The following is a 25477-nucleotide window of genomic DNA, read 5'->3' on the forward strand; positions in this document are numbered from 1 at the left end:
TAGATTATATAATACATACAATGTGTAGCATGCTAACCAATTGGAGGATTACACAACACTAGATTCAGCTAAATTAGATGTTTGGTTAAGCACGTGGTGGAAATCCAACTGTGTTCTTAGCTGTTGTGTGAAACAAACCATCAAAGGATGTATAGTTAATTTGGGTCCAACAAATTACATGAATGCAGCACTATTATGTCAGATTTAGAAATCAGCATGTTGGGTAAACTCAACTATTATGTTTGAAGATTTATTACGTCTTGTTCACTTGAGACCCCGAGTCTGAAGATGGATCACAGATACGTTGCTGGTTGAGTGCTTTTAGTTTAATGAACTGTGGAAGACATTTGTGTTTGTTTTGTTGCATTGTGTTGTGTGTTGCTTTGTTTCTTACTTGCAGAGGAAGAAGGGATCAGTACTAGACCTGTATCATAAAGGAGTTAGGTGAGCGAAAGATAGTATTTAAGACTTTACCTTCCCACCAGTCCTTTTGCCGCTCCTGTTTCCCCAGGAGTGCAAGCTACTGCTCCATTGTACAGATTTGGATAACCACAGGAGCCAATCTAAATCCATTGTTTTTCCATGATTCAAAATCTGACTTGGGAGATTCCTGATGGATTCTATTTAACTGAAAATCAAATGTACTAGGTCCAAGAAAGCATTTGATGTGATAGAATGATCTATGCAGATTCCATGAGGAGTAATTTGGGTTCCATCATGGAAGAAAAGCAAGATTTAAATGACACTGAACATCTCTTCACGATGGGGAAAGTCACCTTACAAAAAGGGATAGACAGCCCTATTCCCCTATGCCACAAAAGTCAGCTGATCAAGATCAGGGATTACAAAACTCTCATTACTCAAACGGGGGTACCTGTGTATTGTTGCTACACAGTCAACATTCAAGAGAACTCAGCTTAAGAGGAACACGGCCTCACATCTACTGTTCACCCTGGCCAACTGGGAAAGAAAAGAAGCAGAGAGCAAAGCATGCTGGGATGACTCACAGAGGGCCGTACCAAACTGAGAATGTCTGTTCATATCCGCCATCATAGCCAGGTTCCCAGGAAACGTTTGCTGAGATCATGGAAACGGCAACGCGAACGTTACTTGGGGCATGGGGACTTGTACCTGAAAACAAGGAGAGGGGAATTAGGACCATCAAGATTAATGCAACAGAGTTTAAACTAGGACAGGGGTGTCAAACTCAATGCCCACAGGACATATCTGGCCCACAGGAGGGTGCTTATATCCTGCTCACGGGGATGGCATGGAAATAGCAAAGGACCAGCACGTGGTGCCTCTGCCCAGTTAAACTGAGCTCTGTTTTTCCCTAGCAGAGGGCTGCAGGAGGCCGTCCTGGCTGAAAATGAGGCATGGGGGGTGGGGGCTGCGGATGGCCCACCCGCGCTTTGTTTTTACTGGCAGAGGGCTATCAAAACAAACTAAAAACAAAACAAAAGGAGAAATGTTTCCCCTTTTGCATTTGAGCACCCAAGAAGGGACAGGAAAGGAGAAAGGGGAAGAGGAAATACAAAGGAAAAGATGGGAAGACGGGAAGAGAACAAGGAAGGAAAAATAAGGAAAGAGGGGAAGGGAGAAGGAAGGAGAATGAAGAGGGAAGGCTAAAAAGAAAAGGGAGTGCGGGAGGGAGGGAGGAAGATTATAATGAGAGTGAAGGAGGATCTCGGGGAATCCCTGCCTTGGCACTTGGGCACCACAGAGGCCCCTAACACAAATCCCGTGTCATGCCCACCATGGCCATATTCACCATGGCCACGCCCATCCACCCACTGCCCTCCGAGGTTAAACACAACCCTGCCTTTAGGGCCCTCAGTGAAATCGAGTTTGACACCCCAGAACTAGGATGAAAGAAAGGAAGCATCCAACGGACTTCCCTTACAAATAGGGATCATTGGACAACTCTAACATTCCTGTGTTTATTATCTGATAAGCTAAAAGACATCAAAGAACCTGCACAAAGGGATATATAGACCCTTCCCCAGGCAGAAATCAACCAGGGTGTCACTCAGTCGAGATGAACTGTCACTTTAAAGAAGGAAGCAATCCGATTGGAAACAAAATCAAATATAACATCACTAGATTTAAATGGAAGTTCTCCAGGAAGCTTCTCCTAATAGCTAGCAAAATGATCAGGGCTTGGCAGGGGGGGCAGCCGAACCATAAGCAAGAAGGAACTGGGAAGATTTAATTGAAAGTGAGAAAAAAGACCCTGGAAAATGCTGTCGCTCACAAAATGTTTCTCTGTACTGTCTAGCTTTATTTCCTCCAATTAGTTAATGCACCTGCAGTGCAGAACCCCCTCCCCACAGAGATCCCACTGGCCCCAATCCTATTAGCCTTCAAGAAGAATTTCAAAGCCTCAAGCTTTGGATCTGGATTGAGGAGAGCATGTCCCGGGAGGCGAAATACCTTATTTGTATGATTTATATCCTACTTTCTTATTATTTCTCTAAACAACTCAACTGGCGGACATATCTAATAGTCCTTCCTTCTCCCATTTCGCCCACAATAACAATCCCGGGGGGTGGTGTGGGCTAAGAGAGAGGGGCTGACCCAAAGTCACCCATTCAGCTTTTGTGTCTAAGGCGGGACTATGTTCTGCCCTAGGCTTCACAAAATCATGAAGCAGACTCCTTGTCGCGACAAAACTGCTTTTGATTAAGCTAATGTGAATTTCTCTCATTCACATCCAGCAAAGTCCCGGCAAACAGTCTTTCAAGGGTGACTTTACAACCACAGACCTTATCAGGCTTGGAGAGCTGCCAGGCTGATATCTTCCAGATGCAACACTGTACAAGAAAATACCTGGCAAGGAGTCTCTGAGAGCCACCAACAAATCTTCACACTAATTAAGCTAATTGTCTCCTCTAAACTCCACTCCCCTTTCACTCCTCTTTATTCTCTATGGGAGGGGCCATTCACCGTCCACATGTGCTTTTACTTCCGAGTCAGCCCTTAACTGTTCCCTTCTCCTGGCAGCTCTGCGCATGGACACATCGGGAACAGGCTCCAGCTGTTCTTCTGCCCCACTGATCTCCAACCCAGGAGGCAGCTGATAACTGTCGGACAGCCCTGGCCCCCTCTCTGCCTCCGACACAGAGCCCTCGACAGAGCCTTCCCCAGACTCCTGGACTGGCCCATGTTCCTCCTCAACCTCCTCACTCTTTGCTACACCGAATCATATTTTTGTGTATTGAGTAGCCATATAAAACTTTAAATTAAAAAAAAACACACACCTGGAGCAGAAATGTTGCAAGTGTCCATAGCCCTCCCAATGATCAACCAGTTGGTCACATCAACCATGCTTCCCAGCCTCATACCTACCAATGACGGTCAGATGTGTGCTTGCTGTGATGCTTGTGACGATGTTGGTGGCAACGCATTCCCATTCTCCGTGGTCATCCTTACTGAGGGATCGGAACTGGAGGCTTCCACTGGGAAGGGTGGTATGCCTACTTCTACTAGGCTTCCCTACCTTGGTCAAATAAGAGAGAAGGCCCAGGGAAGGAAGGAGAGAGAGGGACGGGGAGGAAGACACAGAGAGAGACAACTCAGAGGTATGTTGCAAGTATCTGGACATAAGGTGCTATTGTCACCTAGGGGGTGGGAGGGGGTCTTGGACAGAGAAACTCCATGTTCTGACCCAGCCTTAGCAAGTAACGACAAGCCGCTTACTCACGAATACAAACCCCTTTTCAAACAGGGTAGGAGCAGACTTTTATTCACGGGGATAAACAAAAAGCAACGGTAATCAGTCCCGACAAACCAGGCCAAGAAATCCGAATTGCAAACAGTTGCTGACACAATGGGCCACTCCCAAGTGCCTACTATTTATTTCCCAGCCAGGGAGGGGCTGGCCAGCATCTACGACTTCTTTTTCCCAGAGAGCCGGCTTATTGCAATCCATTGCTCTCTTCTCCTCTCCTTGCATATATGTATTTGAGTGGTGGGATTCAGCCGGTTTGGACCTATCCGGGAGAACCAGTTGGTAACTTTCTAAGCAGTTCGGAGAACCAGTTGTTGGAAGAAATCTTTTGTTTTTCCCCACTTTACGGGGCTAATCCTGTAAGGAAGGCAGGAAGGAAACATTATGGTGTTGTTTCTAGCCTCATCTTTATTGCCCTGCTTACAGAAACTGCCTCTCCAATTAACCCTTATTACCCTTGTAAGAGCTAAGGCGAAGCGCCCATTGACCTGAGTGACATTGAGTTGGCCAAGCCCACTCAGTCACATGATCACCAAGCCCCACCTACCCAGATAGTCATTAGGGCAGAGAACTGGTTGTTAAATTATTTGAATCCCACCACTGGGCGTAACCACAACTCTCATGCCCTCTGCAGCCCCAGATAGAGCCACACAGGGTTCCCTAACTTCCAAAAGTAAGGGGAGAGTGAGGGACATTCGTTTGACTCAGCTTCCCCATAAACTTAAATTGGATCACGTTCCAGGGAATTGGCCACACCATCCAGCAAAATTGGATCACGTTCCATGAAATGTCTAAGGCTTCCGATTCCAGGAATGTTCAAAATTTTAACCCCAGGGAGGAGATCTTTGTTGGCTTCTTTTACAGAAATCCTCTAATCCTCTTCTCTTTTTTAAAAAAAAAAAAATGGTGGTCATGCTAGGAAGTTCTGATCTATGAAGCTGTGCAAGCTTCCAAATTGATTCCGAAGAAGGGCTTTGGATCTTGAGAAATCATAGAATTTCTTGGCTCTTCATGAAAGCAGCCCATTTGGATCTTTCCCAGGCATTCCTTATGAATTATTCTTGAAGCGTGCAGTTCCAGGAGATATTCCGGCCTCGTTCGCAGTTTTCACTGCTTTAGAACAGAAGGGGGAGCTAAAGACCCATTGATTTTCCTTCCCTTTAATAAATTAAGACCAGCTTACTGATGAAGTCACAACTCGTTTGAAAGGCAGCTTCTTTCCTGCTGGAGGACTGAGGAAGGATGCTAATTTAGGTTTGCACTTTTCCTGGGACAATGGTAGCAATAGCACTTAGACTTATATACCGCTTTACAGCCCTCTCTAAGCAGTTTACAGAATCAGCATATTTGCCCCCAACAATTTGGGTCCTCCTTTTACCCACCTCGGAAGGATGGAAGGCTGAGTCAACCTTCAGCCTGGTGGGATTTGAACTGACAAATTGCAGGCAGCCGGCAGGCAGCAGAAGTGGCCTACAGCACTGCACTCTAACCACTGCGCCACCGCAGCTCAAGGAAAGATACCTGGAATGAGAGCTCCTTCTCCCTTCACTGATGATTCCCCTGGCCAGGTTCACCCACTGCTGAAGCCATTTCAATCCAGACTGTAGTCCTCCTTGATGGTCAGGTTTACCCACCACAATAATGGGTCTTAAATTAAACAAACACACTGGCTGGATTCAGAGAAGATGCTAAGCTCGGCTAAAGTGGAGTCAGTTAGCATGTGGTTTGGCTCCATGTCCAAGGATGAAGTGAGAATCAGGAGAGCTGGGGCTGCGGTTTAGTAATAACAAAAAAGGCCCAAATTGGTGGAAAGAAGTGGATGGAGACCACATGAAGCAAAGCACCCCAAACATTAAGAGCATGGGAACTTCAATGGGGCCCAGTATGGAATTACAAGAGTAAGGGGGAAGTTTTAAAAAGCAGCTCCAGAGTCTGAATACCAGAGACTTCAGAAGAAAGAAGCCAACAAAGGCCACCAAAATCAAGGTTGAAACACCAAAGTTTGAACTTCTTATTGTGTCTCACGTTAGTCTTTCCCCCAAGTTGGCTCCCTTCACATCAATACGGTCTCATTGGTTAACTCCACCATGTTCGGTCCCTCTAACTTATGCCTGACTTCAGCTCCCCTCGTCATTCCCAACTCTAGGAGACCCACGGCAAGCTGAGATAGGTGTAAGAAGTGGAACTCAACAGCTCCCCTCGAGGCCAAGATCTCCTTCCCTCTTCGGTTCCCCAATGAAGTCCTCATGGGCTGCAATGCATCTCAAACCAAATTCACAGTGCAGGGGGATGGCCCAGCTCTGGACCGTTGAGTTAGTGGTGGCACAGCGTTAGAGTGCAGTACTGCAGGCTACTTCTGATGATCACCGGCTGCCAGCAGTTTGGCAGATCGAATCTCACCAGGCTCAAGATTCGACTCAGCCTTCCATCCTTCCGAGGTGGGTAAAATGGGGAGCTAAAATGGCGGAAGTAATATGCTGACTCTGCAAACCACTTAGAGAGGGCTGTAAACGGGTGAAATCTTCCCAGTTCTTCGGCCGAACCAGTAGGGACGATTGCCCTTGGTTTTGCTTAACTAAGGACTAAGGTTGCGTTGGGTTCCTTCAAGGTCCCAACGACACTTCCTACAGTTTTGCATCAGTCTTTCTCAACCTTGGTAACTTTACACAGGGTGGACTCCAACTTCCAGAATTCCCCATGTCTTAGAGGAAGCTAGCTGGAGAATTCTGGGAGTTGAAGTCCACAGCTCTCCAAGGCTGAGAAAGGCTGTCCTACATGCTTCCTGGCAAGGAGCTGGGTTTTCCCACCCACCCACCCACTTTGTAGAGTGGTAGAGCAGCCCCCAGTTTGCTCTTACAGGGAGAAAAGGTGGCTACTCATCAAAAAGCCACAGGCCCTTGCAGATTTTTCTGACAGGCCGGGTACCTTTCTCCAAGTGATGACAGGAAACGGATCTCCTGCTGCGGCACAGGGAATCAGGAGCTCCCTCCCTGCCTCCTGTCTGTACTCCCAGCCTGGTAGCACCGTGAAATAGGGTGGGTCCTGTGAAGCCAGAAAGGAAAAAAAACGAAGAACAATTACCATCCGATGCTGAAAGTTCTCGCTGAAAACCTGGAGCTGCCAGCCAACTGCGAGGTTTTTCAGCCACTTACAGACTTTCTCCAAAGAAGAAACCACAACAAAATACAACAAAGAGACTCTATACCTAACTCTACATATTATTACAGCTGCCGGAATAACATATGCACAGAAATGGAAGAACAACACAATACCGAACAAAGATGAGATAACGCGGAAGGTCTGAGAATGTGCAGAGATGGATAAATTGACTAAGGAAATTCAAGGAAAAGAGGAAACAAAGTACTATTTAATTTGGGGGGGAAATGGTATAAGAGGTTAAATCAGGGGTAGTCAACCTTTTTATACCTAGCACCCACTTTTGTATCTCTGTTAGTAGTAAACATTTCTAAACGCCCACCAGTTCCACAGTAATGGTGATTTGTAAAGTAGGGAAGTAATTTTACTTTATAAAATTTATAAAGCAGAGTTATAGCAAACCCCTACCGCCCACCATGAAAGCTGGAACGCCCACTAGTGGGCAGTAGGGACCAGGTTGACTACCACTGGGTTAAATGCTAGAAACAGGAAATAAGAATTTGGGGAAAGTAATTTGTATGATAGAAGAAGTAGGAAATAAAGATAAGAAAATAGGAAAAGCAGGATTTACAAAAGTAATATAGTAGTAGAAGAACAACAAAGACTGTCTGATACAAATAACCAAACATTGACTGATAAGCAAAAGAGTAAGAAACAATAGGATTATAAGTGTAAAATTAGAAGGCATTTGAAAGGGAAATACCCCTCAGTTATTTTTGTTAGGTATAATTACTGATTGTACAGTTGTAGAGATTAACCTGATTTTGCATTTAATAACCGCAGCTGGACTGCTGATTGCGCAATACTGGAAGAAGGAAGACTTGCCTACTATTCAAGAATGGACATTGAAAGTAACAAACCTAGCTGAGATGGCTAAAATATCTGCATATCTCAAGGGAAGTAAATATTTGTAAAAGTGTTTATAACAATTTAAAAAATTAAAAAAAGAATTCAAGGGAGGTTCGCCTTAGTTTGATTGTGGCTACGTTGGGATTCTAGATTGATCGCTTTCTTAACTCCACCTCCAGTTTCTACCCACTCCTTCTACACTTTTGCTGTGTAAATATCTTCCCCTTGATGTATGAGACCATTGGAACATTGCAGAATTATCACAGCAGCTTATATCTCACTACTGCACAGGATAAACTCAGGTCCTTTGCTAGTAGACATGCATTTATTCACACATTCACACCCACACCCCCAAAAAGGAATACATCAACCAATGAAATACCTTCAGTACCAATCGGGCAGGGGGCGATTGGCCCATAGTCCCCAGGGCATTATAAGGCACGCAGGTGTATGTGCCAAGAGCATCTTCTGTTGCTTCTTCTATTCGAATGGAACCATCTTCCAGAAGACTCCAGCCTGAATACTGCCAAAGCAATGGAAGAAATTAAATTCCGGCAGACATGAGTTTCACAGAATGAAGACGTCTGAATAAGACTGTCATATTCCTTTTAAGATCTTTGGCCTGCCATCTCTCTCTCTCTCTCTTTCTTTACTATGCTGTTTCATGAGTGGGTAATTGGGAAGGGGAATAGTATAAGGAGTAGAATTGTAGAATGTGTTGTTGTCAAAATAAAACATTCCTTTCTAGAAGCCCAAGGTCATTCTTTGTCTCTGCACCTGACCGGAACTGGATGGGTGGAAATGCCAGCATGGCAGAGGAAGATTGGACCATGTGATGGACTTGGGGGTGTGGGGGGCAAGATCATGAACTTTCAACTGGGTGGAAAACCCAGGAAGCTTTCAGATTCGGGTTTCCCACAGATGTACCAACATGTCTCTCTTATTAAATTGGAACTTTGATGAAAGCTATGCCTTGGACTCTGATTTAATTCTGGATGATATTTGGAATGCTGACAAAGACAGGGAAGGAAAACTTAATAGCCAATAGAAATATTTTGGTCCAGAATCATCCCTATGAAGGAGATGACCAGGCTGAGCCCAAGGGAAGGATCAAACCAGGGCAGGGTTCTGGCAGGCACTACTGCCAGCTCGCTCATGTGCGCGCTGCGTGTACATGCGCAGTGCAGCTAAAATTATTCTGCGCATGCACAGAACCCCAAAACAAGATGGCAGCACCTACAGCGGCACCGCGAGAACCGGTTCGGTTCTACTTGCAAAAAATGCAAGTAGAAAAATAGGAACTACTTTGGTGGGAAGGTAACAGCGTTCTGTGCACCTTCAGCATTTAGTCATGCCAGCCACATGACCACGGAGACGTCTTCGGACAGCGCTGCCTCTTCGGCTTTGAAACGGAGATGAGCACCGCCCCCTAGAGTCAGGAACGACTAGCACATATGTGCGAGGGGAATCTTTACCTTTTATATTACAGGAAAAGTGAAAGGCAATCAAATTAGATTTATCAGTGAAGAAAAGGGTGCTGTCCCTTTAGGGTGGAGGGGAAGAGAAGGGAATGAAATCTGATCAAATATTAGGCTTTCAAGATAATCATTGGTTTCAATGGGTGAATAAAGCATGTGAAGAAATCTCTTGGGTAGAAATTAATGACCTTCAGAGCTTTGCTTTTGACTTTGTCTCTTTTAAGCTAGATGAAAGATGAAAGGCATAGCAATGAATGAGTCTGGATTTAAAACAAGGTATCGTCTTTCAGACACTAATTTTTTTTTAAAAAAAGAATTCTAAATATTGAGCGTTCTGCTTAAATATTTAGCCGGGTGAAGTCCTCAATAGGAATTTTAAACCAAGATAATAGCAGAGTGAAGTCTCATTAGAGAGACTCTTTTAACTGTTAATAAATACAGGTGGTCCTCAATTTACGACCGCAACTGAGACCAACATGTGTGTTGCTAAGCGAGACATTTGTTCAATGAGTTTTGCAACCTTTCTTGCCACCGTTGTTAAGAGAATCACTGCAGTTGTCAAGTTAGCAACCTGGTTGTTAAGGGAATCTGGATTTTGCTCGTCAGAAAGTCACCAAAGGGGACCACAAGATCCTGGGACACTACGACCGTCATAAATATGAATCAGTTGGCAGCTTTCCAAGCTAGATAAGGTCTGTGCTCATAAATTCACCTTTGAAAGACTGTTTGCCAGCCCTTTGCTGAATGTGAATAAGAGGAATTCACATTTGTTTAAAAGAGGTTTTGCTGGGACGAGGACTCTGCCTCGTGCCTTTTGGGGGAAGCCTGGGTCAGAACAGGTAGCTGTGTAGACAAAAGTGGAGGAATGGACCCTTTTTCATGAAATCTTGACCTTTCTGGAGGGAAGAGGGGACAGAAACGCAACCGACGCTTGCAATTCTTGGAAAAAAAAGTAAGTAAGTAAGCCACGCCTACCTTTTCAATGTGCAAAGGGCGTCCGTCTTTGTTCCACTTGACCAAGGAAACGGGTGGCTGAGCTTCAACTGGGCAACGGATGTATCCGTGAATCCCCACTGGAACGTATATGATGGGTGGCATGTTCACCACCCTGGCAGGATCTGAATTTGGAAGCAGAAGTTATGAAGAAGGAGTGTAATCAGTCTTGTGCTCTACATGGGGCTGCCCTTGAAAAGCGTTCGGAGACTACAATTGGTCCAGAATGCAGCCGCCCGAGCGATACTGGGTGTACCTAGGTACACCCATGTTACGCCTATCCTCCGTGAGCTGCACTGGCTCCCTATTGGTCTCCAAACACGCTTCAAGGTGCTGGTTATCACCTTTAAAGCCCTACATGGCCTAGGACCTGGATTTCTCCGTGACCGCCTCCTGCAACATACCTCCCAGCACCCAATAAGATCTCACAGGGTAGGCCTTCTCCGGGTACCGTCGACTACACAATGTCGTCTGGCGGCTCCTCGGGGGAGAGCCTTCTCTGTAGCTGCCCCGGCCCTTTGGAACGATCTACCCCCTGAGATCCGGACCCTCCCCACTCTCTCGGCCTTCCGTAAGTCTGTTAAGACCTGGCTGTTCCAGCAGGCCTGGGGTTGCTGATCTTCATTGAACTTCAGCCCCATTAAAATCGAATGCGTGTTGTGTCTTTTTTAATTCGTTTCTATCTTGTATTTTAAACTCTTTTAATATTTTTAAACTGTTTTTATGTAAGCCGCCCGGAGTCCTTCGGGATTGGGCGGCATACAAATCCATTAAAATTGAAATTGAATTTATGAAACATCTGGACTTTTCTTTGCTCAATTCCGAACTGGTTGAAACGCACGTATTTCTACCACAGAAATAAGGAACGGGAAAACAATAGTAACATTTTTTTAACGGCCTCCCCAAGCCCTTATGCTAATTTAGCAATGTTCATTACTGCCACCAAAGACTATTATATTCAGACTCATTATCTTTTCCTAAAACCATTAGCATATCACTTAGCATCTGCTTCAGCCTTGGAAACTGAATTTCCCCTATCTGCACTTAGCTCTAAGAAATATACTTGGGGGGGCTGGAAAGTAGAAGTGTCTACATTCTCGCTCACCTCCACGATCAACACTAAAATATTTAGCCTGGCTTTAAAAATGTTTTCACAAAAATGCTTCCTACGCAGATTTAGCAGGTGTAAAAACCTTCTGTGAAAACTGGAGAGGTAGAAAACGATTTACAATTAATGATGGGTACAGGACCAAACAGATGCCCATTTTGGCACAATCACCCAAGAATGGGCTTTGAGTGACTTTTAAAGACAATTTGGAGATTCCAGGCCAAGAAGGCAAAGAAAGATTCAAAAAAGCGATTGGAATCAAATCGGTGACTTGGGGTGTAACCCCTCTGAGCTGCTACAACTGTGTCCCATAATTCAACCTGAATTTGGACACGTTCTCCTTAGGAGAAATATTTAAGGTAGCTTTAGTGGTTGGTCCATTGTCATCTTGGGTGTCCTCTAGGCATCTCCAAATGCATAAAGGTAAAGGTTCCCCTCGCACATATGTGCTACTCGTTCCCGACTCTAGGAGGAGGTGCTCATCTCCGGTTCAAAGCCAAAGAGCCAGCGCTGTCCGAAGACGTCTCCATGGTCATGTGACCGGTATGACTCAAGGCCGAAGGCACACAGAACGCTGTTCCCTTCCCACCAAAGGTGGTTTCTATTTTTCTACTTGCATTTTCACATGCTTTCGAAATGCTAGGTTGGCAGAAGCTGGGACAAGTAACGGGAGCTCACTACATTACACAGCGCTAGGGATTCGAACTGCTGAACTGCCAACCTTTCTAATCGACAAGCCTAAGTCTAAGCCACTGAGTCACCATGTCTCTGTTCCCATCCTCCCAGTACAGTAGATTCATATCATTGTTCCTATATTGGAATAGATGAGGGTTGTCACACCTTACTCCCATCAGCTAGCCATTTCTGCTATTTAAACATTCATTTTGTCAAAGGCAAAGATAGAGAACACAGCTAGTTAACTTTGTTTGCAATCTCCATGGATCTCCAAAATTGGCAACTTTTAAGACTTGTGGACTTCAACTCCCAGAATTCTTCATCCAGTCATCCTCTTCTTTGTGGCAGCCTCTTAGATATTCAAATGCTGCTATTGTATCACCCTAAGTCCTTCTTTTCATTAAACTAGACTTAGCCGATTCCTGCAACCATTCTTCATACCCCCAAAGATGCTTTTTCAAGAGGCAACTGGACTTTCTGATTTTTCTTTGATGATGTTTTGCTTCTCATCCAAGAAGCTTCTTCAGCTCTGTCTGGATGGTGAGGAATAGAAGGATTTATACTCCTTGAGTATAAAGGTGTAGAAAGGAGTATAAATCCTTCCATACCCCCACCTTTTTCAGAGCTGAAAAAGCTTCTTGGATGAGAAGCAAAATGTCTTCAAAGAAAAACCAGAAATCCCAGTTGCCTCTTGAAAAAGCACCTTTGGGACAACCATGACCTGGATTACTGAGAATGTCCCTAGACATTATTCATCTTCAGTGCAGCGAAGAGCAACCCAGATAATTAGGGGCCTGGAGGCAAAAACATATGATGAATGGTTGCAGGAACGGCGCATGGCTTACCTAATGAAGAGAAGGACAAGGGGAAACATGAGAGCATCTTCCAATATTTGAGGCGCTGCCACAGAGAGGAGTTAGGGGGGGTCAAGCTATTCTCCAAAGCACCCAAAGGCCAGGCAAGGAATAATGGGTGGAAACTGACCAAGGAGAGATTCAACCTAGAAACAAGGAGGGATTTTTTGACAGTGGGAACAATCGAATCCATGGAACTGAAGTTGCCTTCAGAAGTTGTGGGAGCTTCATCACTGGAGGCTTTCAAGAAGACTAAATGACTTACAAAGTCCCTTCCAACTCTGTTAATCTGTTGGTCATCTTGAGCAGGCGGTTGGGATTAGAAGACTTCCAAGATACCTTCCAACTTTGTTATTCTGTTATTCTATTACACTGACGATGTCACTTTGCTCTGGGGAATGTTTACCATGCAACCAGAAATGCTGGCCTGTCTAACTGTCAAAAATGGTCATTAATCACTTCTTTCAGTGCCATTGTAACTTGGAATGCTCATTAAACAAAGCACTATTTGTAAACGCAGAGGAAGTTTCCTATGCAACATATTTTAATCCATTACTAAATGAAATAAGATCTGGCATGAGTATTGACCTTATCTAATTTGTTGAAGGGCCCCCTTTGCATTCCACTTAGTGGATATATTGTACTTGTACTCCACCCTCTTCCTTATTCGTTTCCAGTTCTGCATTCCCAGTTTACAGGGACATGCAGAAATGTCGGCTAGAAAAAAATTCCATGAATAATATTCCAAGATGGGGATTTTTTTTTTCTACTTTGGGAAAGTTGGGCAGTTCTGAAGGCGTTATGATATTTCTTTTTTTCCCCCTGGTGATTGTTCTAAAAATTGAGAGGCTGAAACAAAATGGAATTGCTTATTAAAGAGAAAAACGAAAGAAATGCCTGTCTACCCAGCATTCTCAAGGGCTCATGACCTCTGGATGGTCATAGTTTCCAAGAACATTGGTTGAAAAAAAACCTACTGAGGCTGCTATATCTATCTCTATGCTTTTCTCAGCATTCTTTTTGGAGTCTCGGTGTCTTTTTTATATCGTGGCGCCCCAAAAAATGACCCCATAAATGTGAGGCAACAAATTATTGGAAAAAGATTCAATCCGTGGCACGACAAAACCGCGCTAGTCAAAATCGCGGCGCTAAAGCCGCGACGTCATCACCGCCCGTCATCACCGCCCATCATCACCGCCGCGACAACAGCGCGGCAACAGAAGGGCGCTTTAAAACATCGCCGCGGCAGAAAGCCGACTTCAATTAAGGTAAGGGTTAGGATTAGGTTTAGGGGTTTGTTTTAGGGTTAGGTTTAGGGTTAGGTTTCGGGTTAGGTTTAGCGTTAGGTTTAGCGTTAGGTTTAGCGTTAGGTTTAGCGTTAGGTTTAGCGTTAGGTTTAGCGTTAGGTTTAGCGTTAAGTTTAGGGTTAGGTTTAGGGTTAGGTTTAGGGTACTGAGTGCTTGGGAATGCGCGATTTTGCCCTCCGCGATTATGTCATCGCAGTAGGGTCGCGTTTTTCCTTAGCGCTTAGAACGTCATGAATTAGTCTTCGCGCTTATGTCTCCGCGGATAAGGGCTTCGCGGATTTGTGGTGGAACCGATTCAATCATGGTTAGAACAAATGGTGGGAGACCAAATGCTGTTTAAACCAGAAATTTTTCTCCTAGGTACAATACCAGAAGGGTTTAAGAAAGATACACTTTATTTAATTATTCATGTACTAACTGCGGCGTGCATAACTTATGCACAATATTGGAAAAAAAGAAAATACACCATCAGAGCTAGATATAATCAGAAAAGTGTTGGCCTGTGCAGAAGCAGATAGGCTGTCAGCCTCTGCTTCGCTGCTGCTTTTCGGCTGCCATTGAAACGGGGAGGGGGGGCATGGTATTTGGGAGGGGAATCATTCTGTGCTGGAGGACTGTTTAATTGGGGAGTTATTCTCACCATCTCTTTGCGCATGTGGAAGGAAGGGAGTTTCCCGCCAAGGCCAACTGTCCAGCATTCCATCCTGATGATGATTTTCGAAGATGTCTTCCACCTGACAGTTGGGTGAATTATGATTGGACTATGGACTGGGGTACCAAGGGGAGGGGATTGAATCTTGTATTGGTATCTATTGCTTTCGCGCCTTTTTATTCAGATTCAGCTTTGCTTTCCTTCTTTTCGTTTGTAACCAGTATAAGTACACTTAATTCTGAAATATGGACTTGAGTGGTCTCTTTCTTGGTTATTAAATGAAGGGGCAGTGACATAGGCTCACTCTTGAACTTAAAAATAAAGGGGGAATCAGAATATCTTGAAGTCTGGAATAGATTTTATGACTGGTATAAGACAAGGTGACAAGACTGGAACAAACTGTATATACTGTGATTGGACAGAAGGATTGATAATGTATTTAGTAGGCTACTTGTCAATAGTTGTGACTAGCTGTATATAATGTGAATGTATAGTTACTCCGACTTCGCGGTCCTGCATTGTTTTAAATGTAAAAATAATAAAAATATATTGGGGGGAAAAAACAATGACCCCATAAATGTGTCCCCCTTGGGCAAACACACTCACATTGCACAGTCAGATAGGCAGAGGCTGAAGGAGATCGGCCAAGGCTGTTGCTCGGAATGCAGGTGTATTTGCCAGCATCCTCCGGTTTGACTCGGAAGATGATCAGCGTCCCATCAATCAGAATCCTTACTCTTAGTTTTAGGTCACTGCAAGTGAAATGAGAACAAGGAGAGAAGTGGGCACATAACATCAAACTAGGCATTGTTCCATATTAAGTTTCTCCCGGATGAAGTCCCTTTTCATGAAGAAGGGGGCTGCCTTCCTCCTCCTCTACTCCAGCCAATGCCAACCTGATGGGCCTCATATCACAATGGGCTGGGAGTAATAACTGCAAGCATCTCCTTTTAGTGACCCCATAATCCCTCATGGGGTGAAATGAATGGAGCTGAATGTTTACTGGCCAGCTGCCCTTCCTGTCACCAATGTGGAGTTATATTCAGCAGATATTTCATTTCATTTCATTTATTTAGTTGTCAACAAGTAGAAGGAAACAAGTATGAAAACACATGAAAAAAATGGCGCAAATAAATGGATGTAAATAAGCAAAACATAGCCATAAACACATAAAACAAGTATATATTAGTGGGGGCAGTAGGACAGGGATGGTAGGCACGCTTAGGTGCGCTTATGCACGACCCCTTTACGGACCTCTTAAGAAATGCGTAAGATCCAGCTTAAGGTCAAAGGTTGAGGGGGTTAGGGGAACTAACAACAGGATTGGGTAGGGTGTTCCACACATTTACTACTCTATTGCTGAAATTGTTTTTCCTGAAATTAAGATTAGAAGGGATTACATTTACCGTATTTTTCGGAGTATAAGACGCACCTTTTTCCCTCAAAAAGAGGCTGAAAATCTGGGTGCGTCTTATACACTGAATACAGCATTTTTTTGCCTCCCGAAACTCCGCCCCTTCACCAATTTGCCATGCATAGATCTCGGTTTCCTTAAAAGACCAGGCAAAGAGAGAAGGAGAACATCGCTCAAATCTCCATGTCCCTCTCAATTTTCAAGGATATCGCTCGGCGGAATAGGTTGGTACCCCATTGAGTTGAAACCTCCGAGATCCAGGTCCTGGACTCACTTCTTAAAGTACACATTGTCTTCTTCCCAGTGCCAAGTGTAGGTCAGGTTGCCTGGATATGCTTCCGCCTGGCAGGTGAACATTGCATCTTGGGAGATGTTAACAGTGATGTTCTCCGGGGGAGAAACGATAAAAGGGGGTCCTGTGGGAAACCAGGAGGCAAACAATTACCTCAGCAGACGAAAAAGGAAGGTGAGTTCATAAGCAGGAGCTTCAGAGTTCATGCAAAGATCAGGCATAGGACTACGGGGATCTAGGCACCCATCAGGTCCCTATACACTGGGCTCATCAGCTAAACTACTAGCAACACCAGGAGCTGTAGGCTTAGCATCTCTGGGGGTTATCAGTTGGAGAAGGAGGCAAGTGGCTGAGGTAATTAATCACTCTGCCATCAAAGCTGGCACCTGCCAGAGGAGAGAACAACTTGAAGAAGTAATGCAAGATCAGAAAATGCGGAGAGACCACGCCCATAAAATCGCCAAGAGTCGGACACAGCGGAACAGATGGTGTCATCGTTATTAATTAATCACTCAAGGGTGGCACCCTATTTTGGGTGGTTGCAAAAATATGGATCACCAATAAGAGGGGAACTACTTTAAATGATAGATAGATTAGATAGATAGATGATAGATAGATGATAGATAGATAGATAGATAGATAGATAGATAGATAGATAGATAGATAGATAGATAGATAGGATAGATGACTGATGACTGATGGATGCTAGATAGATGATAGATGATAGATGATAGATGATAGATGATAGATGATAGATGATAGATGATAGATGATAGATGATAGATGATAGATGATAGATGATAGATGATAGATGATAGATGATAGATGATAGATGATAGATGATAGATGATAGATGATAGATGATAGATGATAGATGATAGATAGATAGATAGATAGATAGATAGATAGATAGATAGATGACTGATGATTGATGGATGATTGATGGATGATAGATAGATGATAGATAGATAGATAGATAGATAGATAGATAGATAGATAGATAGATGATTGATGGATGATGATTGATGGATGATTGATGGATGATAGATAGATGATAGATAGATAAATAGATAGATGATAGATAGATAGATAGATAGATAGATAGATAGATAGATGATTGATGACTGATGATTGATGGATGATTGATGGATGATAGATAGATGATAGACAGATAGACAGATAGATAGATGATTGATAGAGAGATAGATGAGAGAATGAGAGAGACACACAGAGAGAGAGAGAGAATGAGAGAGAGAGAGAGATGATTTATTATAGATGATAAAAAGAAAGAAAGGAACAGATAGATCAATAGACAGGCAGCCAGGCAGGCAAATAGATAGACAGAGAAGGTCTTGATTGATTTAAGATGTGGCATCCTGGTGATCTCATGGATATGTAGGTTATTTGGTAGCAATCTGGTTTGCTGTGCTCAACTTCCAGCAAGTTTGTTTTCACCTTCTATCCTTTTTACACCTGAGTATTAACTCACAATGAATGATAGGTGGTTGTGCTGTTACCCCTCTGGACCTTAATATTTAAGCCTGCAAAACCATGGAGACGCCCTTGAAGGTTACTGTATTCTCTGCTAGTTCCTCAGTCTCTGATCCAGCAGCAAGATGCTACGTATACAAAATGCCCCCCCTACACAAACACACACCCATCGATTTTTTCACCCCACCATTACCTTGGACAAGCAAGCGGGTCGTGTGCACAGCCTCTCCCTGGATGCTATAGGCCCGGCAGGTGTAAGCACCCCTGTCATCGCGACTGATGGACGTAACGGTCAGACTCCCATCAGAAACCTGAAAAAGCCAAAGCTCACTTCAACACAAGTTCAATGCACAGAATCAGGGGACTACAAAACCCAAAACCACACAAAACGCAGCATTAATAGAGTCCTTGGGTTTTTCTCTCTCCTTGGAGATCTGGTGGTGCAGTGGTTAGAATGCATTATGGCAGGCAGTTAGCTTGCCCATAACCTGGAGTTTGATCCTGACCGGCTCAAGGTTGACTCAGCCTTCCATCCTTCCAAGGTCGGTAAACTGAGGACCCAGATTGTCAGGGGCAATATGCTGACTCTGTAAATCGCTTAGAAAGGGCCGTAAAGCACTTCCATGCTGCAACCTTAGCTATGTTCTTGATTGTTTGCTCCAGAACTATCAGGCTCCAAAAATCAAGAAAGACACAGGGTTACATCTACGCAGTTTCCTTCATTGTTCCTCATCTATAGACAGAATCTTGCCGAACTAAAGGTTGCATCATGGAAGATATTCTCTGAGAATTACTAGGTTCTCCCAACCAAATTATCTAAGCTTCGCTGCCTTTTGTTCCTCTGGGATGCAGCCCCCTCCCTCCTGGGGATCCAGACTACATTCCACCACAGTTCCACGGTGTATGCAAAGACTGTTAGCGGTCTTTCCAAGACCGCAAACTTACCCGGTATTTGTTGCTACCACCCAAAAGTTCTCCTTCTCTCAGCCAGGTGACGGTTGGCTTAGGGTTTCCAAAAGCCATGCAGGTTAGAGTGATGCTGCCCCCTTCCTTTGCCTCTACGTATTGGGGGGGAGTCTCTGTGAAGGTGGGAGGAGCTGCCAAGATGATGGAGGAGGAAGGAAGAGAGACAGAGATGACACCATTTGTTCCTAGGTTGTGTGGTTCAAGGACACCAACACAAATTCATTTTGAATCTACTACTCCAGAATGCAAAAAAAAAATGGGATCCATGCTCTTTGTACTCTGAAGGCATCCAAGAGGGCCATTCTAATTTTTATTTTATTTTATTCACCCGTATCCTGCCTTTAATATTTTTAACAGATAACTTAAAGCAGCAAACATATCCAACGTATTTCCTCCTCCTATTTTCAACCCTGTGAGGTGAGTTAGTCTAAGAGAGAGTGACTAGCCCACATCGTCATCTTCTACACTGAAGATGCCATTTAATGTCATTGTATGAGGTGCAATGACAATAAAGTAAACTAACTAGTGACCCAGCTGGCTTCGATGGCTAAGTGACACTAAAATTCCTTTGGTGGTTGGTCCAAAGTCACCCAGCCAGCTTCCATGGCTAAGGTGGGGACTTGAACTCATGGGCTCCGGCTTTCTGGCCTGATGGCAAACTGGCTCTCCTCTCCTAACATGGTACTACCTAGACCCATTAGGGCTTATTACGGGTAACAGCTTTCAAACCACATACTTCCTGCTTAATTTCAGAGAGAGAGAGACAGAGAGACAGAGAGACAGAGAGACAGAGAGACAGAGAGACAGAGAGACAGAGAGACAAAGAGACAGAGAGACAGAGAGACAGAGAGACAGAGAGACAGAGAGACAGAGAGACAGAGAGACAGAGAGACAGAGAGACAGAGAGAAGGAAGGAAGGGAGAGAGAGTGTGTGTTTGAGAGAGAGAAAGAGACAATCAGAGAGACAGAGAGAGAAAGAGAGAGAAAGAGACAGAGAGAGAGAGAGAAGCAAAGAAGGGGGAGAGAGAGAGAGAGAAAGAGAGAGAGAGAAACAGACAGAGAGAGACACAGAGAGAGAGAGAGAGAGAAGAAAAGAAGGGGGAGAGAGAGAAGAAAGGAAGGGAGAGTGTGTGTGTGTGTGTGTGAGAGAGAGAGAGAGAGAGAGAAAGAAAGAGACAGAGAGAGAAAGAGACAGAGAGAGAGAGAGAAATAAGAAAAGAAGGGGGAGAGAGAGAAAGAGAGAGAAGAGACAGAGACAGACAGAGGGAGAGAAGAAAAGAAGGGGGAGAGAGAGAAGTAAGGAAGGGAGAGAGAAAGTGTGTGTGAGAGAGAGAAAGAGACAATCAGAGAGACAGCGAAAAAGAGAGAAAGAGACAGAGAAAGAGAAAGAGAGAGACAGAGAGAGATAGAGAAGAAAAGAAAGGGAGAGAAAGAGAGAGAAAGAGAAAGAGAGAGTCAGTCCCTGGAATTGTTATAGCTACCTATATGAGAGGTTTGTGCAACCAGTAGCTTGTTTTGTTGTTTAGCTGCTTTGACCTACTTCCTGCAACAGGTGCAGACAACCTGACACTCTACACCATTTTGTAGGTGTTGATTCAGGTGATTGCCTGTTCTAGTTTTTTTTAAAAAAATAAGATTTTCAAAACTGGCTTAATTTTGCCTTTTTTTCCCTTCCCCTAGGGCTGAGAAAGAGGAACTGACCCTAAGTCCCCCAGTTGGCTTTGTACTAGAACTCACATCTTCCTCTTGGTAAATCACTACATCAAACCGGCTCTCAACAAACTGTATGCAGGCCCATCAATCATCATGAAGCCAGAAACGCACAAAACTGACAGCTATTCCCTAAAATAAGCCAAATTCCCCCAGATCTAAAACCCAAGGTAAAGGTAAAGGTTCCCCTCGCACATATGTGCTAATTGTTCCCAACTCTAGGGAACAGTGCTCATCTCCATTTCAAAGCCGAAGAGCCAGCGCTGTCCAAAGATGTCTCCATGGACATGTGGCTGGCATGACTCAATGCCGAAGGTGCACAGAATGCTGTTACTTTTCCACCAAAGGTGGTTCCCATTTTTCCACTTGCATTTTTCACGTGCTTTCCAACTGCTAGCTTGGCAAAACCTGGGACAAGTAACGGGAGCTCACTCCGTTACGCGGTGCTAGGGATTCGAACCGCCAAACTGCTGACCTTTCTGATCGACAAGCTCAGCGTCTTAGCCATTGAGCCACCTTCTAAAACCCAAGCAGCTGGAATAAAAAGAAGGGCCATAATCTAGTTTAGAAACCCCCGTCCCCCTTGCAAAACATCCAATAATTAAATTATGGTTCAGAAATTCCATGAGCGAGTGGCACTCATGGACGAACGACATTGTTGCTGTGGTTGAGACCTTTGGATACAAAATCCTCACTCAATTTTTGCTTTTTCCCACCCTGATTATGGACATTTTGACTACTTAGTCAACGGGGACTTTGTTAATATAAAAGATGGAGGATTCTCTACTCACACTGGCTGCTCAACCTCACTCTCGGTGGTAGGCTATCAAAACACGCAGAGGATACACGCCCTTGCAGATACTACTCTGCCCTTTGATTAAACGAGCTCTTGCCAATTAGGATACCAGCCTAATTGTAAATAGCTGTTAAATCCAATTTTCGAGGAAGACATTTCTGCAATATCAGCTGAAAAAATAAAAAAACGGATTCCTGGTAGCAAAACCGTTCCATTTTCTTAAAAGTCAGCGTAATTCATTCCAGGAAGAGGAAAACAGCTTGCCTTGCTTAGGGGAAAATAATTTAGGGGTAACTGCATTCATATTGTACCCCTGCCCCTACACGGGGTATTTCTCAACCTTGGCGACTTCAAGAAATGTGGGCTTCACCTCCCAGAATTCCCCAGCCAGCATGCCAATTCTATTGGAACCATAATGGGAGCTGGGAGTTCCACTGCTAAGCAAAGTAATTCTTTAAATGAACCACACCTGATTTTCTGACTTTTATGCCACGGTTAAGTCAATCACTGCTGTCGTTAAGCGAATTGCATAGTCATTGAGTGAATCCGGCTTCCCCAATTGACACTGCTTGTCAGAAACCAGTTGCAAGTGGCAATCGCGCAGCCTGCAACTGTTGTAAACACTGCCAAGCTCACAAATTTTGATCACGTGGTGGCAGGAATGCTGTGACAGTTGTAAGTGTGAGGATTGGTTATACCTCACTTTTTTCTGTATTGTGGCCCACCAATGGCCTGCCAGTGACTCACCAGTGGCCAGCAGAGCTGGTAGCAGATTCAGACAGTGAGGAGGTTGGGGAGGAACATGGGCCAGTCCTGGAGTCTGGAGAAGGTTCTGATGAGGGCTCTGCGTCGGAGGCAGAGAGGGGGCGAGGGCCGTCTGACAGTTATCAGCTGCCTTCGGAGTCAGACATCAGTGAGGCAGAAGAACAGCTGGAGCCTGTTCCCAGTGTGCGCATGCACAGAGTGGCCAGAGGAAGGGAACAACTAAAGAATAGGGGTCAACTTGGGTGTAAGGCCACAGGTGGACAGTGAATGGCCCTTCCCAGAGGAAGTAAAAAAGGAGCGAAAGGGGAGTGGAGTTTGCAGGAGACCATTAGTTCACTTCATTGGTTCATGATTCTCCAAGACTCCTTGCTAAGTTTTGCAGATCTCGGCCTGTCAGCTCTCCAAGCCAGATAAGGTCTGTGACTGTCAATCCTGCCTCAAAAGACTTTGTTGGATGTGAAGGAGCAGAATTCACAGTAATTTAATAAAAGGGTTTTTTTGTCGGGACAAGGAGTTTGCTTCATGCTCTCGGGAAGCCTGGGTTAGATCAGTAACTTTGAACAGTCTCTAAATGAATGGAGGATTTCCTGCATTAATCAGAAAAGAAGGGAGGAAAGTCTTCAATTGCAATTACTGGCAACTCTTAGAAACCTTCTTGGTTTTTAATTATGGTATCAAATTACAGAATTTCAGCCACTCCGGCATCCTATCTCTGGGGGGAGGGGGCGGGAGAAATTCACATTTCATTGCTTGTGATTTTATTGTATTTGCACAATGCCACTAGACTGATGAATTTCACTTCCATCTCAAGTCCACAGCGTGGCACGCTCTTGGTTAACAACTACCCAGCTGGGAAAGCGTTAAACCAAATGTACTTCCAGTTGCGCTGAATGTGATTTGAGCATTTCGGGAGTCTCTTCTCTGAACAATTTGTACATCTATGTACAGGATTTGCTTCCGAGACACTGGACAGGGTGTCCTTTCATTTGCTACTTGAAGGTTTTCTGCACTTACATGCAGATTTGCATACCTAATCACTTCCTCTATATGAAATAACCCCCTGATCCTGAATCTACAATCAAGTCATCCTCCCGGCGGTAAGCAATGACCTACTTAACATGGGATGCGTAACAGCATCACAACTGATGTACACAGAAGGAACCAAGGGCAGGTCTACATGTTGAGAATTGTACTCCAGAGATTGCCCATCCACCGCTTCCCATAACCAAAGTCAACATGGCTACGAATCAACTTCTGGAAAGCTGGGAGTGGCTTGTGTTGGGTTGGAAACACCCATTTCACTGGTTGTATATCCCTCTGAACATATTGGGACTAGTATTATATCAATAAGAAAGTTATAGAGAGGAGAAGGAGGAGGAGGTGGTGTTGATGGAGGAGGAGGAAGGGGAAGAAGAAGAAGAAGAGGAGGAGGAGGAGGAAGAGGAGGAGGAAGAAGAAGAAGAAAGAGGAGGAGAAAAGGGAGAAGAAGGAGGAAGAGGAGGAGAAGAAGAAGAAGAGGAGGAGGAGAAGAAAGAGGAGGAGAAAAGGGAGAAGAAGAAGGAGGAGGAGGAGAAGAAGGAGAAGGAGAAGGAGAAGGAGAAGGAGAAGAAGAAGAAGAAGAAGAAGAAGAGGATGAGGATGATGATGACGATGATTCTTTCACCTGTTTTCCAATGCCAAATTGTTGTTATGGAGAAATCCAACATTAAAATTGGGAGAAAAAATGTGATATGGAAATATTGAATGGAAGCAGGGGTATTGAGCTTGGACCAGCTGAAAGATGATGAAGATGAATTAGAGTAGAGTAGAGTAGAGTAGAGTAGAGTAGAGTAGAGTAGAGTAGAGTAGAGTAGAGTAGAGTAGAATAGAATAGAATAGAATAACAGAGTTGGAAGGGACCTTGGAGGTCTTCTAGTCCAACCCCCTGCTTAGGCAGGAAACCCTACACTATGTTCAAATAAATATTCAAGAGAGTACAACGTAGAGAGGCAAAAGGAAAACCAAAATCAAAGGATTCTTCCTCTTCATACGGTCTCACTATGACAGAGGTGGGCATATTTTTTAGAAGGGCACAATTAGAAGAGTCAAAAAGAGGGCTGTGAAAATATCTACAGACCCATCACATCCTGGACATAAATTGTTTCAACTCCTACCCTCAAAAACGATGCTAAACGGCACTGCACACCAGAACAACTAAACACAAGGACAGTTTTTTCCCCAGACACCATCACTCTGCTGAACAAATAATTCTACTCTATTCTATTCTATGCTATTCTGTTCTATTCTGAATTCTACTCTACTCTTAATTCTATTCTATTCTTAATTCTATTGTTCTATGCTATTCTAATTCTATTCTATTCTAATTCTATTCAATTCCAATTCTATTCAATTCTAATTCTATTCTATTCTAATTCTATTTCATTTCTATTTCTTTCTATTTCTATTTCTTTCTATTTCTATTTCTTTCTATTTCATTTCTATTTCTATTTCTTTTCTATTTCTATTCTATTCTTAATTCTATTCTATTCTTAATTCTATTGTTCTATGCTATTCTAATTCTATTCAGTTCTAATTCTAATTCTATTCTATTTTATTCTATTCCAAATTCTATTCTGTTCTATTCTTAATTCTATTCTATTCTTAATTCTATTCTATTCTTAATTCTATTGTTCTATGGTATTCTATTCTATTCTAATTCTATTCAATTCTAATTCTAATTCATTTCTATTTCTATTTCATTTCTATTTCATTTCTATTTCTATTTCATTCATTTCTATTTCATTTCTATTTCTTTTCTATTTCTATTTCTATTTCTATTTCTTTTCTATTTCTGTTTCTATTCTATTCTATTCTCAAAGCCATCTTTGGGCCATTCGCTTCCAAGCTCTGAAATGAGTCGCAGGTAATATTCTCCTCGTTCCAAAGGAGAGTTAGCGATTCATCGAGTTAGATCAAAAATAAAAACCAGGCCTTATGGGTCCCTAGAGGGCTCCTTAAAGCAAACCCCTGGCCTTGGCGTCATCCAGACAGCACCCCAGGGCTTTGCCACTGCGGAAAGGTTAAAACTGCAACGAAGAACAAGGCTCTGCTCCAGTGAGCATGCCAATACTTCAAAAAATACATATTAAGAGCTGCTTGGTGGCGTGTGAGGCTCCTATTAAAAGTTAACAAGCCCAGGTTGATCGTTTTCTGCTGCTATGGAAGCGCTGTTGGGTTTTTCCCTGTTCCCGGGGAAGGGTTT

At 43.8% G+C, this 25477-nt stretch overlaps 1 protein-coding gene across 3 annotated transcripts in view; it reads right to left on the reverse strand.

Annotated features, from left to right (window-relative positions):
* Positions 1-25477, reverse strand: part of IGSF9B (immunoglobulin superfamily member 9B) — a 101800-nt gene that overhangs the window by 35966 nt on the left and 40357 nt on the right. For 2 of the 3 annotated variants that reach the window (XM_087706379.1, XM_087706381.1), the window contains exons 4-12: positions 18945-19096; positions 18193-18310; positions 16491-16632; positions 15409-15554; positions 10189-10331; positions 8118-8258; positions 6656-6772; positions 3349-3499; positions 1008-1131 (exon numbers count right to left, since the gene is read on the reverse strand). In XM_087706379.1, the coding sequence (XP_087562505.1) occupies positions 1008-1131; positions 3349-3499; positions 6656-6772; positions 8118-8258; positions 10189-10331; positions 15409-15554; positions 16491-16632; positions 18193-18310; positions 18945-19096 (1234 nt within the window). The remainder of the gene's footprint in view (positions 1-1007; positions 1132-3348; positions 3500-6655; positions 6773-8117; positions 8259-10188; positions 10332-15408; positions 15555-16490; positions 16633-18192; positions 18311-18944; positions 19097-25477) is intronic. The other variant, XM_087706380.1, reaches the window with a different exon arrangement.

The sequence above is a fragment of the Thamnophis sirtalis genome, unplaced genomic scaffold (genome assembly GCF_051295495.1).
Source record: "Thamnophis sirtalis isolate CommonGarterSnake01/CBP01778 unplaced genomic scaffold, rThaSir2_p1.2 scaffold_2, whole genome shotgun sequence".
Lineage (NCBI taxonomy): Eukaryota > Metazoa > Chordata > Lepidosauria > Squamata > Natricidae > Thamnophis > Thamnophis sirtalis.